Below are 18,100 nucleotides of genomic sequence, written 5' to 3'. Positions count from 1 at the left end.
ACCAGTCTCTGTTTCTGAAATTTATATCCCTAATTTTTCAAGTGAGAAAACCAAACGGAATGGAGCCACTAACAAGTGGTAGGATAGCTGCATGGCAGTCCTGCTGTTTGCTCTAAGGTACATTTGTGAGTTTAACAGAATGTACAGTATTGATTTATGCAAATAATTCAAATAATTTTTATTAAATAAATGGAATTACATACCTGTACTTTGAGGAATAAACATCGTGCAGTCTTTTATTAGCAATACATGTGTGACTGATTTTTGCAGAATTAGCTGATTGAAGGTAATTTAAAATAATTTTGAAATTGGGAAGCTGAGCATCTTTATAGCACTATTTCTTCTTTGAGTGTACATGATATATATGTTCCATTCATATATATATGAATGAATGCCCACTATTTTGTTGTGATTTTTTTTTTCCTCAGTGCAGGAAAAGGAGAATGAGTGATGTTAAGGGGTACTGACCTAAAGCTGATAGCTACTTATTTAATAAGTATTTGATTTAAACTAGAGAACTGCCTGGTTCTAGAGATTGCAGACATGTAATTTTTTTCAATCTGAAACAGCCCCTGTTAAGTGTTGCTGTGTAGAGCTCAGTTCAGTCTGTGCCTCAGGACGGGATGGAAAACACGCACACGTTCAGCAGACGTTTCTGATTTTTCTTAATCAGTGGAGTGGGATTGCTGTCCTGAGTCAGTTCTGGCAAACCTGTGGAATGTACAACTTGATCTGCCTTTCCGCTGCTGGAGCCACTTGCCTTTGGCTGCCAGGGAGGAAATTGGGCCGTTTTGGTCTCTTCTGGTACAATGGTTTAATTTACCTCCGGTTCTGTTGTGTTTACCTAAATTACTGGGTCTTGGCTCCCATGAGCCAAGTAAAAGCAGGGACTGTGCCAAAGGTGTGGGACGTTTTGAACTTGAATATTGCTGCACCTGAGGTCTTGACATAACGGAGAGTTTGCAATCAATCATCTCACAGCAAAATCTTTTAATCTCATTATAATTTCTGCAATTAATGTACACCTGGCCTGAGACATGGCCCATTGGTGTGCAGGAGGAACATTCTAAATGTGGGTACAAAAATTTGTTTCTTGTTTCAAAGCAGGAATTTATTTTTGTTGTTGAAGATACCAGCTCTACTGAGCGGTGACAGGTTGCTGTGCTGGATTCACCGTGTTCTTGTTACAGCGTAGGCAGGGGTGTGCTCTGATGGCTGAGCTGGTGTCAGAGATTACTCTTAGTGTATCTGTCACTATCGCTTTAAGTTAGATGCCCGTTAGTGTTCAGGCTAGGAAATAGGCTGGGTTAACCGTAAATGCATTATTCCCTTCCGCCCCATCTAATTTTTTGGAATCTTTCCACAGACTAATCTAGGTGTGTGTGGGACCTTCATGAGTTGTTCTCTCAGCAGTCATTGATGCCAGGCTTTTCCCCATGTCCTTCTAATGACAAACACAAGGATGCCATAGGAGTGGCCATACTGTCCGTACAATACTGCAAATAGTCATAAACAAAGAGAGCTTGTCATTGGTAAGCCAGAACAAAAGAAAATGCTAATTTTCTGTAGTAGGAAATGTCAGATTTTCTCTCTTTAGCATAAAAATAGTCATCTTCTGACAACATATAAAAGTGAACCTGAAATTTTATACATGTTAAAACTGTCACTGGTATAAGAAAAGCAAACTATCATTTTAATCTTAAAAGCTTTGTGGAGGCAGAATAATAATGCTCTCTTAACTGTCCTTAAAAGGTTATGTTTTTTCTCCCCTCATTTTTAACACTGTGGAAAACTTGATGCTGTTTTGATGACACTGAACCCTGCTATGGGATAAAATAACATTCTAAAAGAAGCCATGGTCTTTGAAAAGTGGATTTTTTTTTTCTGTGTTAGCCAAAGTATGTCAGAGGTTTCTGTAGTATATTAGTTCTGTTCAAAGACATTAAAATGTTATTCTTAAACATGAGTAAGAAATGGGCGTAGTAGTCAAAAGGTGGAGAAGAAAGGCTGCGTGTGCAAGACTGCCTGAAATAAAATAATGTATTTGCTTACTAATGGTATTGATTAAAAATACCTGAATCCATATAGGAGACTAGTTAATCATTTTATTGAAACTGTTATGACCTAGATGAGGTGCTTTTACTGCAAACTTATGAACTGATGTTTTGAATTCAGTATCTCTCTTGTAATAAACTGCTTTGTATTGGGAACTGAACTAATTGGTTTTGGTCTTCTTGTTCTTCATTATCTTGGAATTGGTAGGTATTTGTGTCTCTAGATAAGAAGTGAGTTTTCCTTTTTCTTAAGGTCCAAATTTGCTTGCCAACTTTGAGCAGTTACTCGGTTAAACCAGCTCAATTAACTAGAGCTAAGAATGAATGTAGTGTTGCAGGGCAGATGGATGTCTAGAGCAGTGTTCTGTTGCCAGTGGTGGCCATAGGCAGGCCCACGTAGAAAGGTTGACAACAGGGAAAAATGTGTGAACGTTTTCAGTTCAGGGAGTTGCCTGAGTTTGTTTAATAAACCAGAATGGATCTCTGTTCCAAATGCCTGTCTCCCCTTAAGGTGATATAAGCTTCTTGCATCCATGGTGTCCTTTGACAAGTGCAACGTATGTTGGCCCTTATTTGCAGGAAGGGTTGCTGCTGTCAAAAATTGCTTAAAGGTTTGAAAATAAAGTTTTGTGAATTCTCAGGTTTATCATTCAGTGTTTTGAACCTCTTCAAGCCTGATGTATGAAACATGGCATCAATGTTATTTTTGTAAGGATTATGCCATGTTATAGAAGTTTAGGTCTCGATCTAAATTGTAAATTTCAAAATAATCTTGGTTTTAATCCTTAGCTTCTTGTTAAGCTGAGCATTGTGTCCTTGTTGATAGATTTGGCTGAAAACTCTGGAGTTAGCCTGATTATTTTTTCCTCCGACCTCTTACTTGATTTCCTTTATCATAACAAAAGAATACACAATAATAATTTTGATCTTGTTTTTCTGGTATTATTCTTAGCTGTGTGTTTTAATGTAGAGACAGCGTCGTTGTAAATGCTCAAAAGAAGCGAAGTTCTTGTGTATTTGCTTCAGAAAGCATTGTTCTTCATATTCAGCTGGTGCTGAGATACGCGAAAGTGTTTAACTTCGAAGAAATGATGGGATCATTAAGATTTTGGTAGCATGTGTTTTATAAATCTGCCTCTGTGATGCACATGCTTTGATGTATAAGGGCTCAGCTAATTCTTAGATGTTTAAAGAATGGGATAGAAAGGTCATTAGTTGTATCAGGAAAAAGGCAGGTATCAGCTGAGGGGAAGAAGAATGGGGAAGCGTGGAGCATTCAGAATAAAATCACTTGAGTTGCTAGTGGTGGAGGGGAGCGTGGCGTTTGGGTTTTGTTCTGGGTGAAGTTTTACAGGTTGATCATTGTGTTGAGACTAAAGTGACTCTCAAAGACAGCAACTCCATTACAGTGACGGGGGAAAGAATGCTGTTTACTAAAGGTTGGCTTGATGTTGAAATGTATGTGAATAGTGAAAGTCAGGAAATTCATCCCAAATTAGAGATAAAGTTTAAATACCTTGTGTGCCTAACAAACAGCATGAGCAAAGAAGCAATGAAACAATGACTCCTCCGTCTCATAATTTTTGCGTTTAAATGTGCACCCTTATGGAAGATAGCCTTGGTGAAGGATGGTGACTGGAGTTTGTTGGGGAGTACTGCCTGAACTACCTGTTGCCTGGCCTGTGTTGTGTAGAATGGTTTAGCTAGTGAGTTCCATCAGCTTTTGATCCATGTTAGGTAGGTATAGCTAAGTTAAAGGGCTTGAATGTTTGGTGATAATGCTGAGTAAAGTGGGCTGGGAATTGATGTAGGTTAAGATTGGGTAACTTCTGTAAAAAAAAAAAAGTAACTTTGGGTGTAAAGAAAAAAAACCAACAAACTGCTTACCCTCCATCCTAGCATGTAATGGCTTTCTGGAATATTGAGTTTTAGCTTTCAGTAAACACTTATTGGCTCGCAAGTAAGTGGAGATGATAGTATGGGACTTGTGTAGTAAAAATGCATCATGATGATTCAAGATGATGACTTTGAATTTGTAATAATAAATAACATTTTAAATTTTGATTTGTTTATTTTGCAGCTCCAGTTTTTAACCGAAACAGCAGAAGAGTATCAGGTATGATTTCTTGTTAACAATGTAATGTTTCTGAAAAAGTTCTGAAATGTGTATTTGACTAAAGGAATTAATATTAAAAATGAGCTTACTCTTCATCACTGCCTTATTTCTCATGTTCTTGCGTATTTTTATTTGAAATAATTAGAATTATTTCTTAATTCACTGTAGAAACCAATGGGCAGCACGTTGAGAGGAGTTCAGAAAACAGTTATGTGGGTGATTACAGACTATTAAAGCAGCTTCAGCACTAGTAATGATTTACCCAGAAAAACTTCCCAGAACTTTTATGCAACATAATAATTATGGCAAAGGTTTGCTTCGTGGTGAATTGAAAAAGTGGCACCTTCTTTCTGCTGGAATACATGTCCTAATCTTCCATGTTGCTAAGAATTTTATCTCTGGTTAGAATACAGAAATATGGGGAGTGGGGGGTGTCCCCTCTTTGTGTTGTTTTAGCCCTTTGCTTGTGCAGCTGATATTTAAAGTTGCTGGATTTGTGGCTGTTCACTTGTTCTGGAGACACAGATTGCACTTTTTTTTGGTTTGTTTTGTATCTTAACCAATACTAAATGCTGTAGTGAGTAGCTGTTATTCCCAACAAATTCTTTTAAAAGTTGTTTTTGAACAGTATCATGTGAACAGAATGTTACGTGTAGGTGAGAAGGTATTGTGTTTTTTTCATTCAAGGTGCACCGTGGATGGTTTTGCATAGTTACTTTTTTTTATTCAAATATTGAATTGTAACATTTAGCTGGTCTAGAAAGTTGTTACGGATCTGATTTGAAAAATGTCTTTGTGGAAATGCCAGTGTGTTCAGTGTTTTCTCTCTAGTTTTCAGTTCAGGTCTGCTCAGTTTGTGTATGTTATCCAACACGTTCCTTGATATGATAGTTAAGGTGGGGCATTGTTGATAATATATGTGTTACATAAATATATATGAGATAAAGACCTGTTTAAATTTATGTGCAAAATGTCCTTATACCCATGCAGTTCAGTTGCTTTATTACAAGTTGCTTGGGCATGATTAAGGGTGTGACTGTATTTATGCCACAACATGTAAGTGATTGTGAGTATAATGAGAACTTGATAACTCTTAAATTGACAGTGCTGGTAGTTTTGGTATGTTATTACAGTTTTTTTCTTGCCTAAATTTCTCATGTATCTTGAATGATGGAGTTTGGTACTCTATAGTAAATGTTGAAAGTCATATGTTGTGGAGTATCTTAATCTGGAGAGTCCTAAGACATTTTCATTTCTCTGCTAATTAAACTGATCCTTTCTGAAACCTGCTGACAGAGTAAACTCTTACAAATGAGAAGTGAATACATCTCAGATTTAAATTTAAATAAAGCTGGATTATTCCTGAAGTTGAAAAGTTGAGCCTTAATCAGAGGGTAGTTGTAATCTTTTTGAATCTTCAGTGCTGAAATATAATATTGGTTCTTTTACAGTACTGAGCTACTCTTAGCTAAAAACCAGATTTCTTCAGTGAGTGGGTCTAAAGGTTAATGTGAACAAGTAAACAGCAAATGTAAAGTTGAATTGCTACCTTATGCAATTAGATTAAGAAGGACTGTTTACATGCTTAATGACACTGCGTCTCCAAGAGGAGCTACAATAATTCAGAGTTTACTGTACATGTTAGAATTCTCATGGAGACAAACCTTAATAGAATATGTATATTTTACTACTGTGTGTTAAATACTTTTCACAATTAAAAAAAAATTTCTTCACTTTCTAGATATACAATGTACAGATCATGATCAGAGTAGGATTTGTTAAAATGTGAAAGAGATATAAACAGCATCAATGCATATACAGGGAGATCCCATTTTCCTTCTCGTGGCATGAAAAGTACAAACCTACTGGTTTGGGGTGTGGGGAGCTGTTTGGTTGGGGTTTTTCTTTTGTTTGCACTCCAAACTTGCTGTGTCTGTCAAGCAGTACCCAAATAGGAACAAGAGTGGTTCTGGGTTATTGAACTTGCCCCCCTGCTACCACAGGCAACAACATTTTATAACCCCTTGCATAAAATGAACAACCAACTTGTTGATGCTCTGCATTTGATGCGATTTCCTTGTTAGATGTGTTAGGTTTTAAGAACCTTTTCATTCGGCAATTTTTATAAGATTTCTTTTTTCTTTATAAAACAAACCAGCTTTGCATGATGGATTACTCAGCGTAGTATCTCAATGTATCTGGTTTTAATTAATTAGGTAAAGCAGAACAAACCACGGAGAAGAAGAGCTGACACACACAGTTTTTTTGTGATTGCATTTAGTGTATTTTTTGCACTTTTTGAGCAAATGAGTTTAGTTCTAGCTTATGTGGTGTCTCAGTAAAATACTTGAAGTCAGGATTTAAGAAAACTGTTTGACAAATGGTAATCTATTAGAAAGGTCAAGCTGACCTTGTACATTAAACCATATCTTGTTCATATTATGTTTGTCTAAAAGAAGAACAAATTTAATTTCTACACTTCTCAAATCATTGACTAAAAGTGATTATACTGTTTTCATATCCCATAAGTGATAGTAGCACATTCTCACATACTACTTCTTTCTCAGCCTGTAGCACTGAGAACACGAGGACTCATTCTCCTCACTTGTGCTCCCCATTTCTGCAACATTTGCTACTTATTCATTTCCTAGGCTGATGTGTTCCCCGAGGGGGAGGGATAGTGTTGGCTTGCTTGGCATTAAACTCTTCCAGGAGGTTTGATAGCCATAAAGGCTCTGCAAGGAATCCCATTTGCTTCTTGACCAGAGAAACATGGCTTTGTGCGCTGGTCAGAGATTCAGCCAGCAAAGTGGGGGTCTGTGGGTGGGGCAGTGAGAACTAGTGATAGACTGCAGGAGGGTCATCCTGGAAAAGGTGGGCTTATCTAATCATGTTCATGGAATTATTTATAGAAGTGCAGAGTGGTAAAGTAGTGTTCTCATGAAGAGAAACAGCCTTTTCCAGGAAATGCTAGGGGCAGAAAGAGAAATGAGAGCTTGATGTTCCCCTAGAAATTTATCTGATTGGCCGTCTAATATGTTGAGGTTCCACGGTGTGCACCCAAACCGCACGTGTTGTGTCGGTCAGTTCTAATTTGTATACAAGCTGGTGGCTGACTTGATTAAAATAATCCTTTGTTTACAAAATCATAAGCTAACCCCATGTAGAAACTAAAAAGAAAAAAACCCCAACCCACTAATTGTAAAATCTCCTAGCTATAGGATGCTGTAGACTGTGGTGCCATGGGCAATTTCAGTGCTAATTACCCGGTAGACCAGTCTTCTTGCTGCTGCTTTAAGTGAATTAGCAATGTCTGAGCCTTCTGCCTGTGTAACTCATGTTACACGGCTTGCTGACTGACTCCGTCTGCCCAGGCTTGGTTTGGATGGCCTGAAAACCCTACAGATTCCTTCCTCCCAGGAGCTGGACTGCGTTGAAATTCGTACTTGATTACATTTCTTGATCTTCCTCCAAGCGTAGGGGCTCCTGAAAAACTTTTTGTTAGTCACTTCATTTTCCGCAGTGAAAGAGACTGCAGAGGATACCAGTGAGAGTCTCAGCCCTTGGTTAGTGACTACAGGGTGCAGGGAGGTGGGAGAGATCAGCGATATCTCCCTTCTCAAGTAATAATATCCAAGCTATTTCAAAACTAGAGGGAAGAGAGCAGTGGTATTTGTCCCACTATAACAACTGATACATAACATTGAGCAGAATTTTGCTCCTGGCAGTATATGAATGGAAGTTAATTGTGGTTTTGGAATGAAGAGCGTGATGCCTACTGCGGTCTCACTTGGGCATAGTTTCTCCTTTTTCAGTTTTAGCGTGTTTCAGAAAAGTAAAGTTTTTTGCTAGATTTCTATATTGCCGTTTCTAGACACCTTTGATTCATTCCACAGAACACCCACTCTCCAGCAGAGTTGCTGACTTCCTCATGGGATAGAAAAAAATCTGACAAAATATGACACTCATACCACACATGTGTGGCAGAAGGTTTTAATCTGTTCTCTCCAGTTATTTCTGTTTATCTGAGTGACCTGGTATGATTTACCTCTCTTGCATGTTCCTGTACTCCCCCCTCAATTTTCTTTTGGCCTCTGTGGGGTAGGAATGAGATTACAGTTTTCACATTTAACAACGATGTAAGCAGAATAATTGAATTATATAATTTAGGGAAGCAATACATGATAGTTATTTCCCTAATATTTTTATACCAGCAAAGTAACATGACTGTCAGGATCTGTGACAATTTCCATGTTAACATGAAAAGTAATCAAATTAATAAGATTTGCTTCAGTTAGTCCCTTTGGTAGGACAGCTTTCAGCAGAGATTCGGTGAATTGGGAAGGATCAAATCTACTGTCCCTGGCATTAGGTGCTAAGCCCTCTCCTAAGATATGATTGCTAAATAAATGTTTACATATGTAGAGGATAATTTTGTTTAAATGTTACTGAATCCTGTTTTCCTGTGTATAACGAACGTTGACATTGTTGGGGTCACTGACATTTAACATGGTCAGTGTCCCCAAGAAATGTTGGGTTTGGAAACAGTATTTTCCATGTGTCTTTTTACTTCTCTCTCGTAATCTGATAGGATGGTATGGGATTTTTTTTTTTCCCATCTTCATGTAAAATTTTAACAGGATATTTTTAGAGGGTTTAGGTATCGAATTTAGTATTTGAATAAAGTGTAAATCAATGCCCCCTGACAGTTTCTGGCTTCTTCTTTCCTCATAAGGTGAACTTCCATAAGAGGCCTGTGTGTCAGTCGGTACTTCAGACTCACTGGTTCTTCTCCATTTTGACAATGGGAGACTCTTTACCTTCAATTCTTCGTTCTTCTGGCTGCTACCAAAGATGAGCAATCACCTCGTAAAGCAGATATGTTGTTAAAGTCTGATATCTCTCTGGGCTTTCTAGTTGAGATACAGCATTTTCTTCACACCCTCACAAGTTGAGATGTCAGGATATGATAATATTATGCATAATAAAATCTTTTTAGTAGCTTTTAGCCTTTTAAAATGACAGCTCAAAAAATCATTTTCTGAGAAAGATTTTATATTAATTATTGCCATGCAGCATGTTTGTATTTGGTGAAGAATACGGTTTTGGGCTTCTGTTAAATTAGGACATCAAAATAGTAGCAAGGAAGCAAGAAGCAACACTTTTTTGGGGAGGTTGCTTTGAGTATTTTTTCTTGCAGGATATGATCTACTACTTCAGTGATAAAATCTTATCACTTCAAATCATGAAGGGAGCAAGACTGCGTAACTAACTTTCTCTGTGCCATTCTCTTTGCTTTCTACTTACCAGCCTATCTGATTATCAGAGGGTGACTTGAAAATCATGCTCTGGTTTCTTCTCTTGCAGCTATTTAATGAATTTCTATATTGATTATTAACTGTCTTAGAAAGCTGATGGCATAATAACTTCTGCTGAAACATTTTCAGGCTGATGATAAATTGTAAGAGACTTCTGAGTTCAAAAATTCACATTTTTACGAATGGCAGTTTTCCTGTTTCAACAACCTGATGCTTCTGTCATTTTTTGCTAGCCCTAATGATTGCAAAACTGATATTATAACTAGAGAGAAAATAATTAATTTTGAAAAATGTTGATATGAGCAAAAGCCAAATGTGTGGGATGACAGATGAAAGTGGTGATAAATTGTGTGGGTGCTCTCCTGTAAGGAAGCGCCTGAATCATTATTCGTTAAAGAACAACAAAAAAAGCTTGTTTTCTCTATTTGCAATATTGGGACTTATTTAAAAATTCTTGGCGTGTAATTGGCAGTCAGTGAATAATGAAAAGCTTATTTTGGGAAATGAACAGTCGTGACTTCACAATTACTTGGATTTCACACTGTTGTGAATAATTCTGCTTGTAATTGCTTGATTTTTTTTTTTTTTTTTTTACCACATAAAGAGAAATACAACACTCAGTGAGCATCCTTATTTGAAACTTAAGTCAGTGCAATACCTGATCACAAAAAATCTGATCCCATCTACACAATGCAAATATAAGTGAATACAGGGGCTACAGTGGAGTACAATTCATTCAGTTTTCTCCTTTTTTTTTTAATTTAACCTTTGTAATTGTTCATGCTTATGGTGTTACATAATGATTACAAATTGTTCATCTGAAGTAAAGAATCTTAACTCAAATTAGTCCTATTTATTGATCAGGAGAATAAGGTATAGCTATGCACATTTATTAAGCAATTAATGCAGTAAGGACCAATTTTTCAAAAGGATTCAGGTGGCAGAAGATGCAGGTGATTAACTTTCCTTAACTCTTTTACATGAAAGATCTTTGAAAACCCTGCATAAATGCTAGTCCATATGTGTAGATACATAAATACTTTTGAAAATATCAACCTTCGGCTGATTTTTTTAATAACATTTCATTCTCTCACTTATTGATGGGTTGGAATTTAGTTTTCTTTTTTTGAGGTGAGATGGGAAAGAGGAGAACTGTTTTATTTTCCTTTCGTTTTGAACCCAAGCTGTTTTTCAACATGTGAATTAAAGCCCAAAAGAAAATATTCCCAAATAGTTTGTGCACAAGAAATTGAATGCAAACACTGGAGGAAATCTCAAAATGCATGTCACAATACAGGCTAAAAAGACAGTTTTATACTTGGTGCAAAACATGGTGCTGTGATGTGTATATTTGGAGTGACCTCAGGGGTTAGATGTGCTTTGTATTTTTCTTGTGAATAAATAAGGCAGCACTTCAGACAAAGCCATAGATGTTGTGCTCTTGTACCGGTTAATACACTAATGGGAGTGTAGGTCATTGCAAGGTCAGGTTAAGTGTGAAGTGGATTGAATAGTCCATGTAGAATAGAAAAGTTTAAACATACCTGATTTAAATATAAAAGGACATCCCATGTATTTTCAGAAACTTCACTCGGTCATTTTTAACACCAGAACACCTTGATGAGACTCTGTGTACTCCAAATAATGCCAAGCTTTAGTCAGCATGCTGAAAACTAGCTACAGAGAGTATTTGAAGCAATCTCAGTCAGGAATTGCTGTGGACATTTTTATAGTGCTCTCACTTAAAGACAGACTTAGTAAATCAAGGCTTGACTTTGGGAGAGGGTTTGTGCATGGGTACTCGACTGCCTGAAGCACTTACCTGATTCAGAGTACCACATCTGAATGTAGGTTTCCCCCATGTCTTCAAAATTTGGGATAGGAAGGAGTGTAATCTTAAACTCACTAATCCTCTGTAATGGAAAAACACAGAGCTAAGTGGTTATAAATAAAGCACACAACTTCTAACTGATGAAGTTCTGCCTAATATTAGTCTTTAGCCAGACCACTTCAACTATGTATTTCCTGTAACCGAAATCCGTTTGTTCCGTGAGCCACGACAGTCGAGAGTTGACTCATCCTGAAGGTGAGTTGCATCAAATCAGATAGCCAGGGCACCTGAGTTGCTCAGCAGCTGCACAGAAATGGGGGTCGCTGCTGTTTTTTTCTTCAAGGGATCGGACAGTCGGTTTCTGCAGTCCCTGCTTTGCCTGTGTGCCAGGACAGGAAGCAGTCGTGCCAAAGCACAGGGACCTGGGGGCTTCCACATATTTGCTCTGCACACAATCCTTTTTTGTCAAAACCATGCTGGTTTTATATTGTTCACTGTCGCTCCAGGTAAATAGGCAATACTTGTTCCATTAGGGGTAATGTGATTTTTAATCTATTTGGACATTCTCTAGAAGTCTTTAAAAATTGTATCTAAATTGCTCAACCATTAATTTCAGAAATGCCTTCTAACACTTTGACATCCTTCAATTCTCTGTCACGACAGATGTCAGAAAGATGTGGGTAATTTTCATTGCTAAATATCTGCTTTGCTCTAACACACAAGTGCTTCAGTGCACTTTTCCCAAGATGCTGGGGTTCTTTTAAAATACTGTGTGCCTTATTGCAGGTTTAGCAATTAATATATCAGAATTTCAAGTACAAAAGCAAAAGTTACCTTGGTCTGAAAACCGAAAGAGAATTTCTCATTTGTAGACTGGAAAAACACTTTTTCTGTTTCATTCCTCAGCTAGATTCTTTCCTATTTACTGTTTGCAACTAAAAGCCTGTAAGATACATGTTTTTTTTTGGGGGGGGGAGGGGGAAGGTATATATTTGACCCCTTTCTTGGAACTTGTGGTGTTTTGATGTAAACTAAATGTAAAATGAATGTTCTCCATGCTGTTTTTTAACGGAAATAAAGTCTTTTTATCAGGCATGTAAACATATTTGGTGCTTACTTTCTGGTTTTAACTGCCTTGGTTATGTAAACATTTAGAAATGTGGTAAGATTATGTGATAGGCTAGGACAGAAGATCATTAAAGCAGAAGCTTTACTTCTACAATTGTGAAGCTGGGTGCTCTGAAATAGTAGTAGCATCATGTTTTCCAGGAGACCTTTTTTATGGCTGACTATCTCATCAGTAAGGCTCTCTTAGAAGGCTTGAACAAGGTCAGCAGCATGTTTATCCATTTCAGTCTTCTGATTTCTGAACTTGCAAGAATAAAGCTTGCTTCCGTTGAATTTCTCTGGCTGCACCACACAGAATAATAATGTGTAACTAAACAATACCGTGCTGCTGTTGTCAGATTTTTGTTTAGGTGTAGTAGAGGGAGTTGCAAACAGAAGTAGCAAATTTTAAATTACTCTTTAAGATCCAAGGGACAATATTTTGGGTTTGGTTGTTACCATGTCAGACCTGTGAACTCCTTTGATTCTGCCGCATGGAGAGCTTTCTTATTTTCAAATAGTCCTCTACCACAATGGAAAGCTTTTTGTTGTTTTTTTATTTTTCATGCAGACTCACCTCTTAGTGCAAGGCCCAGAGCACAGTAGTGTCTGGTGGGATACTGGGCTCTGCTGTTAGGGATAGACACGTGGAAGCCAAAAGTGCAGGAGCCCTGGTTGCAGCTTCATTAGCAGATGGCTTCTGTGAAATCAGGTAATCTTGTCCCTTGGCTTCTCCAGCTGTACAGGACAGAGGCGACTTGCAGAGTGCTGTGTTTTTATCTGCAGAGTGCTTTCACAGTAAGTCCTTTGTAAATTGTAGGATTTCAAATTATCAAAAACTATAGTCTTGCAATTATGTAGGGTTATTGGAGTGTATGCACAAATGTGTATTTAGATGATCTAGATGCATTTTATTCAGTTATTTTTGCCAGTGTTTTATTCTATGAAATAAAGCAGCCTCCTGACTTTATTATTGTTCCTCTCCAGCACCTGGCTTCTGTAGGGTGGGACAGTATGACACCGTAACTGCCTCTGAGCATGTGAAGGGGAAGGACAAGCTAAAGCACTTTGTGTAACTCACATACAGGTATTAAGTAAAAGTTGTGCCTGTATATAATTCAACAGGCAATGACATAAAGCAAATACAATGATAAACAGCTGTTGGTTTAATTAAAAAAAAAAAAAAAAGAAAAAGGCGAATATCGTGTTCATGTAGTTACACCAAAGAGGTAGGAGAAGAGCCTAAGAGAGTTCTGTCCCCAGTCCTGCACTGGCACAAGTTCTAATGTTTGAATTGCTCCCGAGTAGGAGGAGGATTTAAATAAAGATCTACAGGCTGAGGATGTCTTCTGAAGTTTCCTTGCAGTTCGGTAGGATGCCTCCCCCCCAGTTTGCCTCTTACTTTGACAAGAAATGTCTTTCCATAGCAGATCCCAGGAGCAGGTTCTCAAGGGTGCTCGGGAGCCTTTGCTCTGTTATTTGTCCAGTGCTGTATGCCCCTGCGACGTGTGGGATGGCTGTGGCACAGCGAGGCCTGGCAGTGAACTTGGGGCAGTTTCCATCCCAGATACTCTATGTTGCAGAAGGAGTTAAACAAAACAAAAAGCCAAGCCCTGAACAAAGCCTACTTAGCAATAATAATTGAGTAGGAACGCATTGTATCATAAGTTAAGTGTTTTCTGTTTGTCTTTAAAATGTAGTTGGAGCAGCATTGTCTGCATGTACTGCTTTCATTGTATGCATGTAAAGATAGAAATCTAAAAGAGACTATGATTATTTACTTTCCGTTGATTATTCTAGGTCTTGCATCATTAAAGTTCTCGTATGCCCATAGGGAAATGTAATTTTGAATACTTTGCCAAATCTTCCTGTACTGGAAAAAAAAAATTAATTAGTGGCTGTATCATTTTAGTGGCTGTTCTGCTCTAATGCACTGAATTGTTTTACTCTGTATGTGATGATGAAGCCTTTTAGATAAACACTTTAACACAGTTTTTGATAAACCTATATGAATTTAGTAAAAATATTTGAAAAATGCATTCAGAAAATAAAAACCAAATGTACATATGGAAATAGTTGTCAACCAATTGTCGTATTTTGAAGGGTTTATGTTGCCTGTACTTAGGCATCTTGGTGGAAAAGATGTCTGTGGATGTGGAGTTGGATTTTCTGCAAAGACAAAAACCACATTGTGAAAAAGGTGGCGTTTATAATTGATTATGCAGTCTGTTCTGAACTCGTGACTGAAATGTAGTCTGCAGTAGGATGTGTGACACTGGCATTACAGTTTTATCACAAGCCGTTGTCACTGGAACTGTTGCATTTCTGTCTTCGTATATTGGAGAGAAAGCGAATGGGAGAACAGGCTTAGATAGTTCCACTGGGAAGCACGTAATCACACGGAGGGAATGGTTATCGAAGGTTTCTAAAGGCAAGGATAGCAAGCACTGTAGTACCTCAGCCAGTTCTCTTAAACGATTGCAGTGCCCAAACCTTCCTGGGCAAAAACCTCTGTCCAGAATTGTGCCTTGGGGTAGCTGTGAGCTCGAGGGGTCCTTTCAAGCTCTGCCTGTGACTGTTTGACTGAGGTAGTGGGCCTTGAGAAATCATTAACATCCGCACCAGAGATGGGCGTTTTCAAGTTGAATTAAGGGTATAAGCAAAGCTTTGGGTAAGCCGGGTGAACATTTCCCCCCTTTCTTCCCCTAAATTACCTGTTGCTATGTGTGTACAACTGTCCAGAGAGGCAGCGCTGGCAGAGCTGGGTGAGACAGTGCAGGATTTTAGGGCCTCACAGGCTTATCAGTGTCTCACGGGCTTCTTTGCCTGACAAAATGATCTGTGCAGCTCTCGAACCTGAGCAGGCTTTGGGACCGTGTGTGGAGCTGCGCTGAGCCTGTAATCCTGGCTGGACTGACCTGGTTTGGCACAGGCATACCAAGTGACTTTGTATCTTCCCAGTTAATCTGTAACGCAGAATAACTCTGCCTGTGAAGAGACGAGTTGATTTTATTTTAATTTCCTTATAACTTTAAATGAAATTTGAAGGTGTTTACAGAACTGAAAATTGGTTCTTTTCCTTTACCACCTAAATTCATTATTTCTAAATATTCCTAAATATTTCTCAACTAAAAAAATCTTACGCTTGCTTTGACATATATGGTCATGCAGGTGGTTGTGTGTTTGAATATTCTGCGTTGGTATTTGACAAAGATTTGAGGGGGTGTTGCTTGCTCAAGTCCCAGTCATTGTGAGTTGTGTCTCAGTTATGTCTCTGAGAATTAAGAATGAAGTGACGAGGTGGTACTGCTGCGGGTACTCGTGCAGCTGAGGATTTTCATGTGGCACATAAAGTAAAGAGACAGACCAGTCTTTTTAGACCTGAGATCTGAATTTTGGGCTCGCGCAATGACATTCTTTTTAACAAAAAAATTACACTTGATTTCAGTCAGTTCTCGTTAGTTAATTGAAGGCTGAAAGAGCTGACTTTCCTGCAGATGGTTTAAGTGTTTTTCAGGTGTCAGTGTTGCTGCTTTTCATTCTAACTGTCCTAAATGTGCAAATTGTTCAGGTAGTGCAAATGGGTGCAGGTTCTGTTTCCCGCATGCTGAATCGAGGTATGACTCTGTTGTCTGCTTTGACATGAGATCTTTAACTTGGGAAAAAAAGTGCAATTTCTCAACCAAGAAGTTCTGAGCTATCCAGCAACAAAAGTGAGAGGAAACTTGAAGTTGTTTCCGAAGTGCAGAAAACCACATTGAGCTGTGCCAGCAGAGACACATGGATAAGCTCTGTTTAAGCTTCCTAAGTTCATCTCGACTCCATCCTTCTGGAAGTGCCTGCTTTAGCAACTCGGCTGTCAAAGAGGGAATGACAAGCCACTGGAAGTGGTCACCTTTCCAGCTGGCGTGGTGCTGCCAGAAGAGGCTGTGCATCTGTCCCTTGAGAGACCGACTGCAGCTTTGCAAACTCAAGTGCAAAGAATGTCACCTTAAATGTAGTGCAAGATTACTGATCTGAATAAGTAACTGGAGAAGTTGTCTGCATGTACTACTCTGGGTGGATTTTCATTAATGGGACTCTTAGGATCAATTGGAGGTAAGACATCTTTGGAAGTAAAGACGAGTGAATAGGATTTCACTCCAGAAGGTGCTGTCCAGAATTGCAAAGACAATATGACAGAGCATGTGTTTGCTACTTCTTCCAGCAACAATGAAATTTTAACAATGCATTCAACTTACGTAAAAACAGAATTTTCATATCCAGTATGAAAATTTTTCCTCCTCTTGTGTGTGTCTGAAGGTCTTCAGGCCTCTTGGCTGCTATTTTGAGAAAAAGTAGCAGTGGTCTCTCAACTACGGGGATGGGATGCATTTCTCACAAAGGCTTTATTTGCTTATGGGAGCAAAATGCTGAACTATTATGCAGATTTGCATAGAGTGCAAGGACTTTGATCTTGACAAAACACATAATTTGCAGAACAATATTATCTTGGGAGCGATTAAAACTTGCATAAACAAAGGTGGTGTTTACACTGCCAAACTTTTCTTGCTACTTCTGGTTTTCTCCCCACCCTGTGCTTCCCCCTCACCCCTCCGTTGCTTGTGTCATTGCTGTAGCTAGAAGGATCTTTGTTGCTTTCAGATGCTGTCACCTACATAACAAAGCAGCGATCAAGTTGTATCGTTTCTGAGCCTTCAGAAGTGTTAACAGATGTGCCTGTTCTTGAAAGCCAAAGAAGGTGCCGTATGAGGAGAAAGCTAAACTAGCAGTAGAAGCTGCAGAATCTAAGAGACACTAAATGTAGCTGGTAGGATAAAAACATGAATTTCTTTTTATCTTAAAGCTGCTTAAAACTGAAACCTGTTTTTTTATGTTCCAAATCTATTTGATCTATGTGGGCAGATTTGGAAGGAAGCTTGGTCTGCGTGATATATGCTGATAACAGCTGTAGTATTGGAAATACGTAATTGGGGTGTGCGTCACACTTGTACGTAACTTTCAATGATGCATTTGTGCTTAGCGTTTGCTCAAGGGCAGCGTTGTGCTGAAAATCTCACATAGGCAAGGTGTGATTTCAGAAGTCACTTCAAACTATATCAAGATATTTATGAGCTGTAGGTTGCACATTAGGAAGAACTTCTTCCCCAGGAAGGTGATGCAACAGTGGAGCAGGTTGGCCAGAGAGAAGTGTGATCTTTGCCCAGGGAGGTTTCCAGGTCAGCCCCAATCTAGCACTGCAAGTAGCTGCCCTTTAAGGGACGGGGTGAGTTGGGCTGTGTGACCTTCAGAGAAACATCCCTTCCAGTTGTTGTTTAATGAGTCTGAAAAGATGCTACCAACACATTTCTTCAGGATAACCATGTGGGAATAAACTTGCCTTGGAGTACGTCTTTCACTGAAATAGTTAATATGGGAATTCAGCCATGAATAGTGGGGCAAGTGTGTTTTTCCTCCGAGATGAAAGATCAAATGGTTTTTCATTTGGACTGGCTGTACTGTAACCCCCAAACAACTAACCTTCAGGAGTCCTGGAATTCATTTCCATACATTTCTTACAGGGGTTGGCAGAGTTTAGGGTAGTTACAGGAGTTCTTTTCAGAGTAGAGAAGCGGCACTGTTTGAGCACAGATAACATGAAATGTTTTGAAGGTAAGACTGAGACACGGATCTT

The 18,100-nt window shown here is 38.6% G+C and overlaps 1 protein-coding gene across 1 annotated transcript in view; it reads left to right on the top strand.

The window, feature by feature from the left end:
- Positions 1-4,134: 4,134 nt before the first annotated feature.
- PRKAR2A (protein kinase, cAMP-dependent, regulatory, type II, alpha) overlaps positions 4,135-18,100 on the top strand; it is a gene marked incomplete at its 5' end in the record, with an annotated part of 35,507 nt that continues 21,541 nt past the window's right edge. Inside the window, one exon of the mRNA XM_010082897.1 lies at positions 4,135-4,170. Coding sequence (XP_010081199.1) covers positions 4,135-4,170 — 36 coding nt within the window. The remainder of the gene's footprint in view (positions 4,171-18,100) is intronic.

The sequence above is a fragment of the Pterocles gutturalis genome, unplaced genomic scaffold (genome assembly GCF_000699245.1).
Source record: "Pterocles gutturalis isolate BGI_N339 unplaced genomic scaffold, ASM69924v1 scaffold9160, whole genome shotgun sequence".
Lineage (NCBI taxonomy): Eukaryota > Metazoa > Chordata > Aves > Pterocliformes > Pteroclidae > Pterocles > Pterocles gutturalis.
Note: the sequence above shows the minus strand (reverse complement) of the source record. Positions and strands in the feature narration are given on the sequence as shown.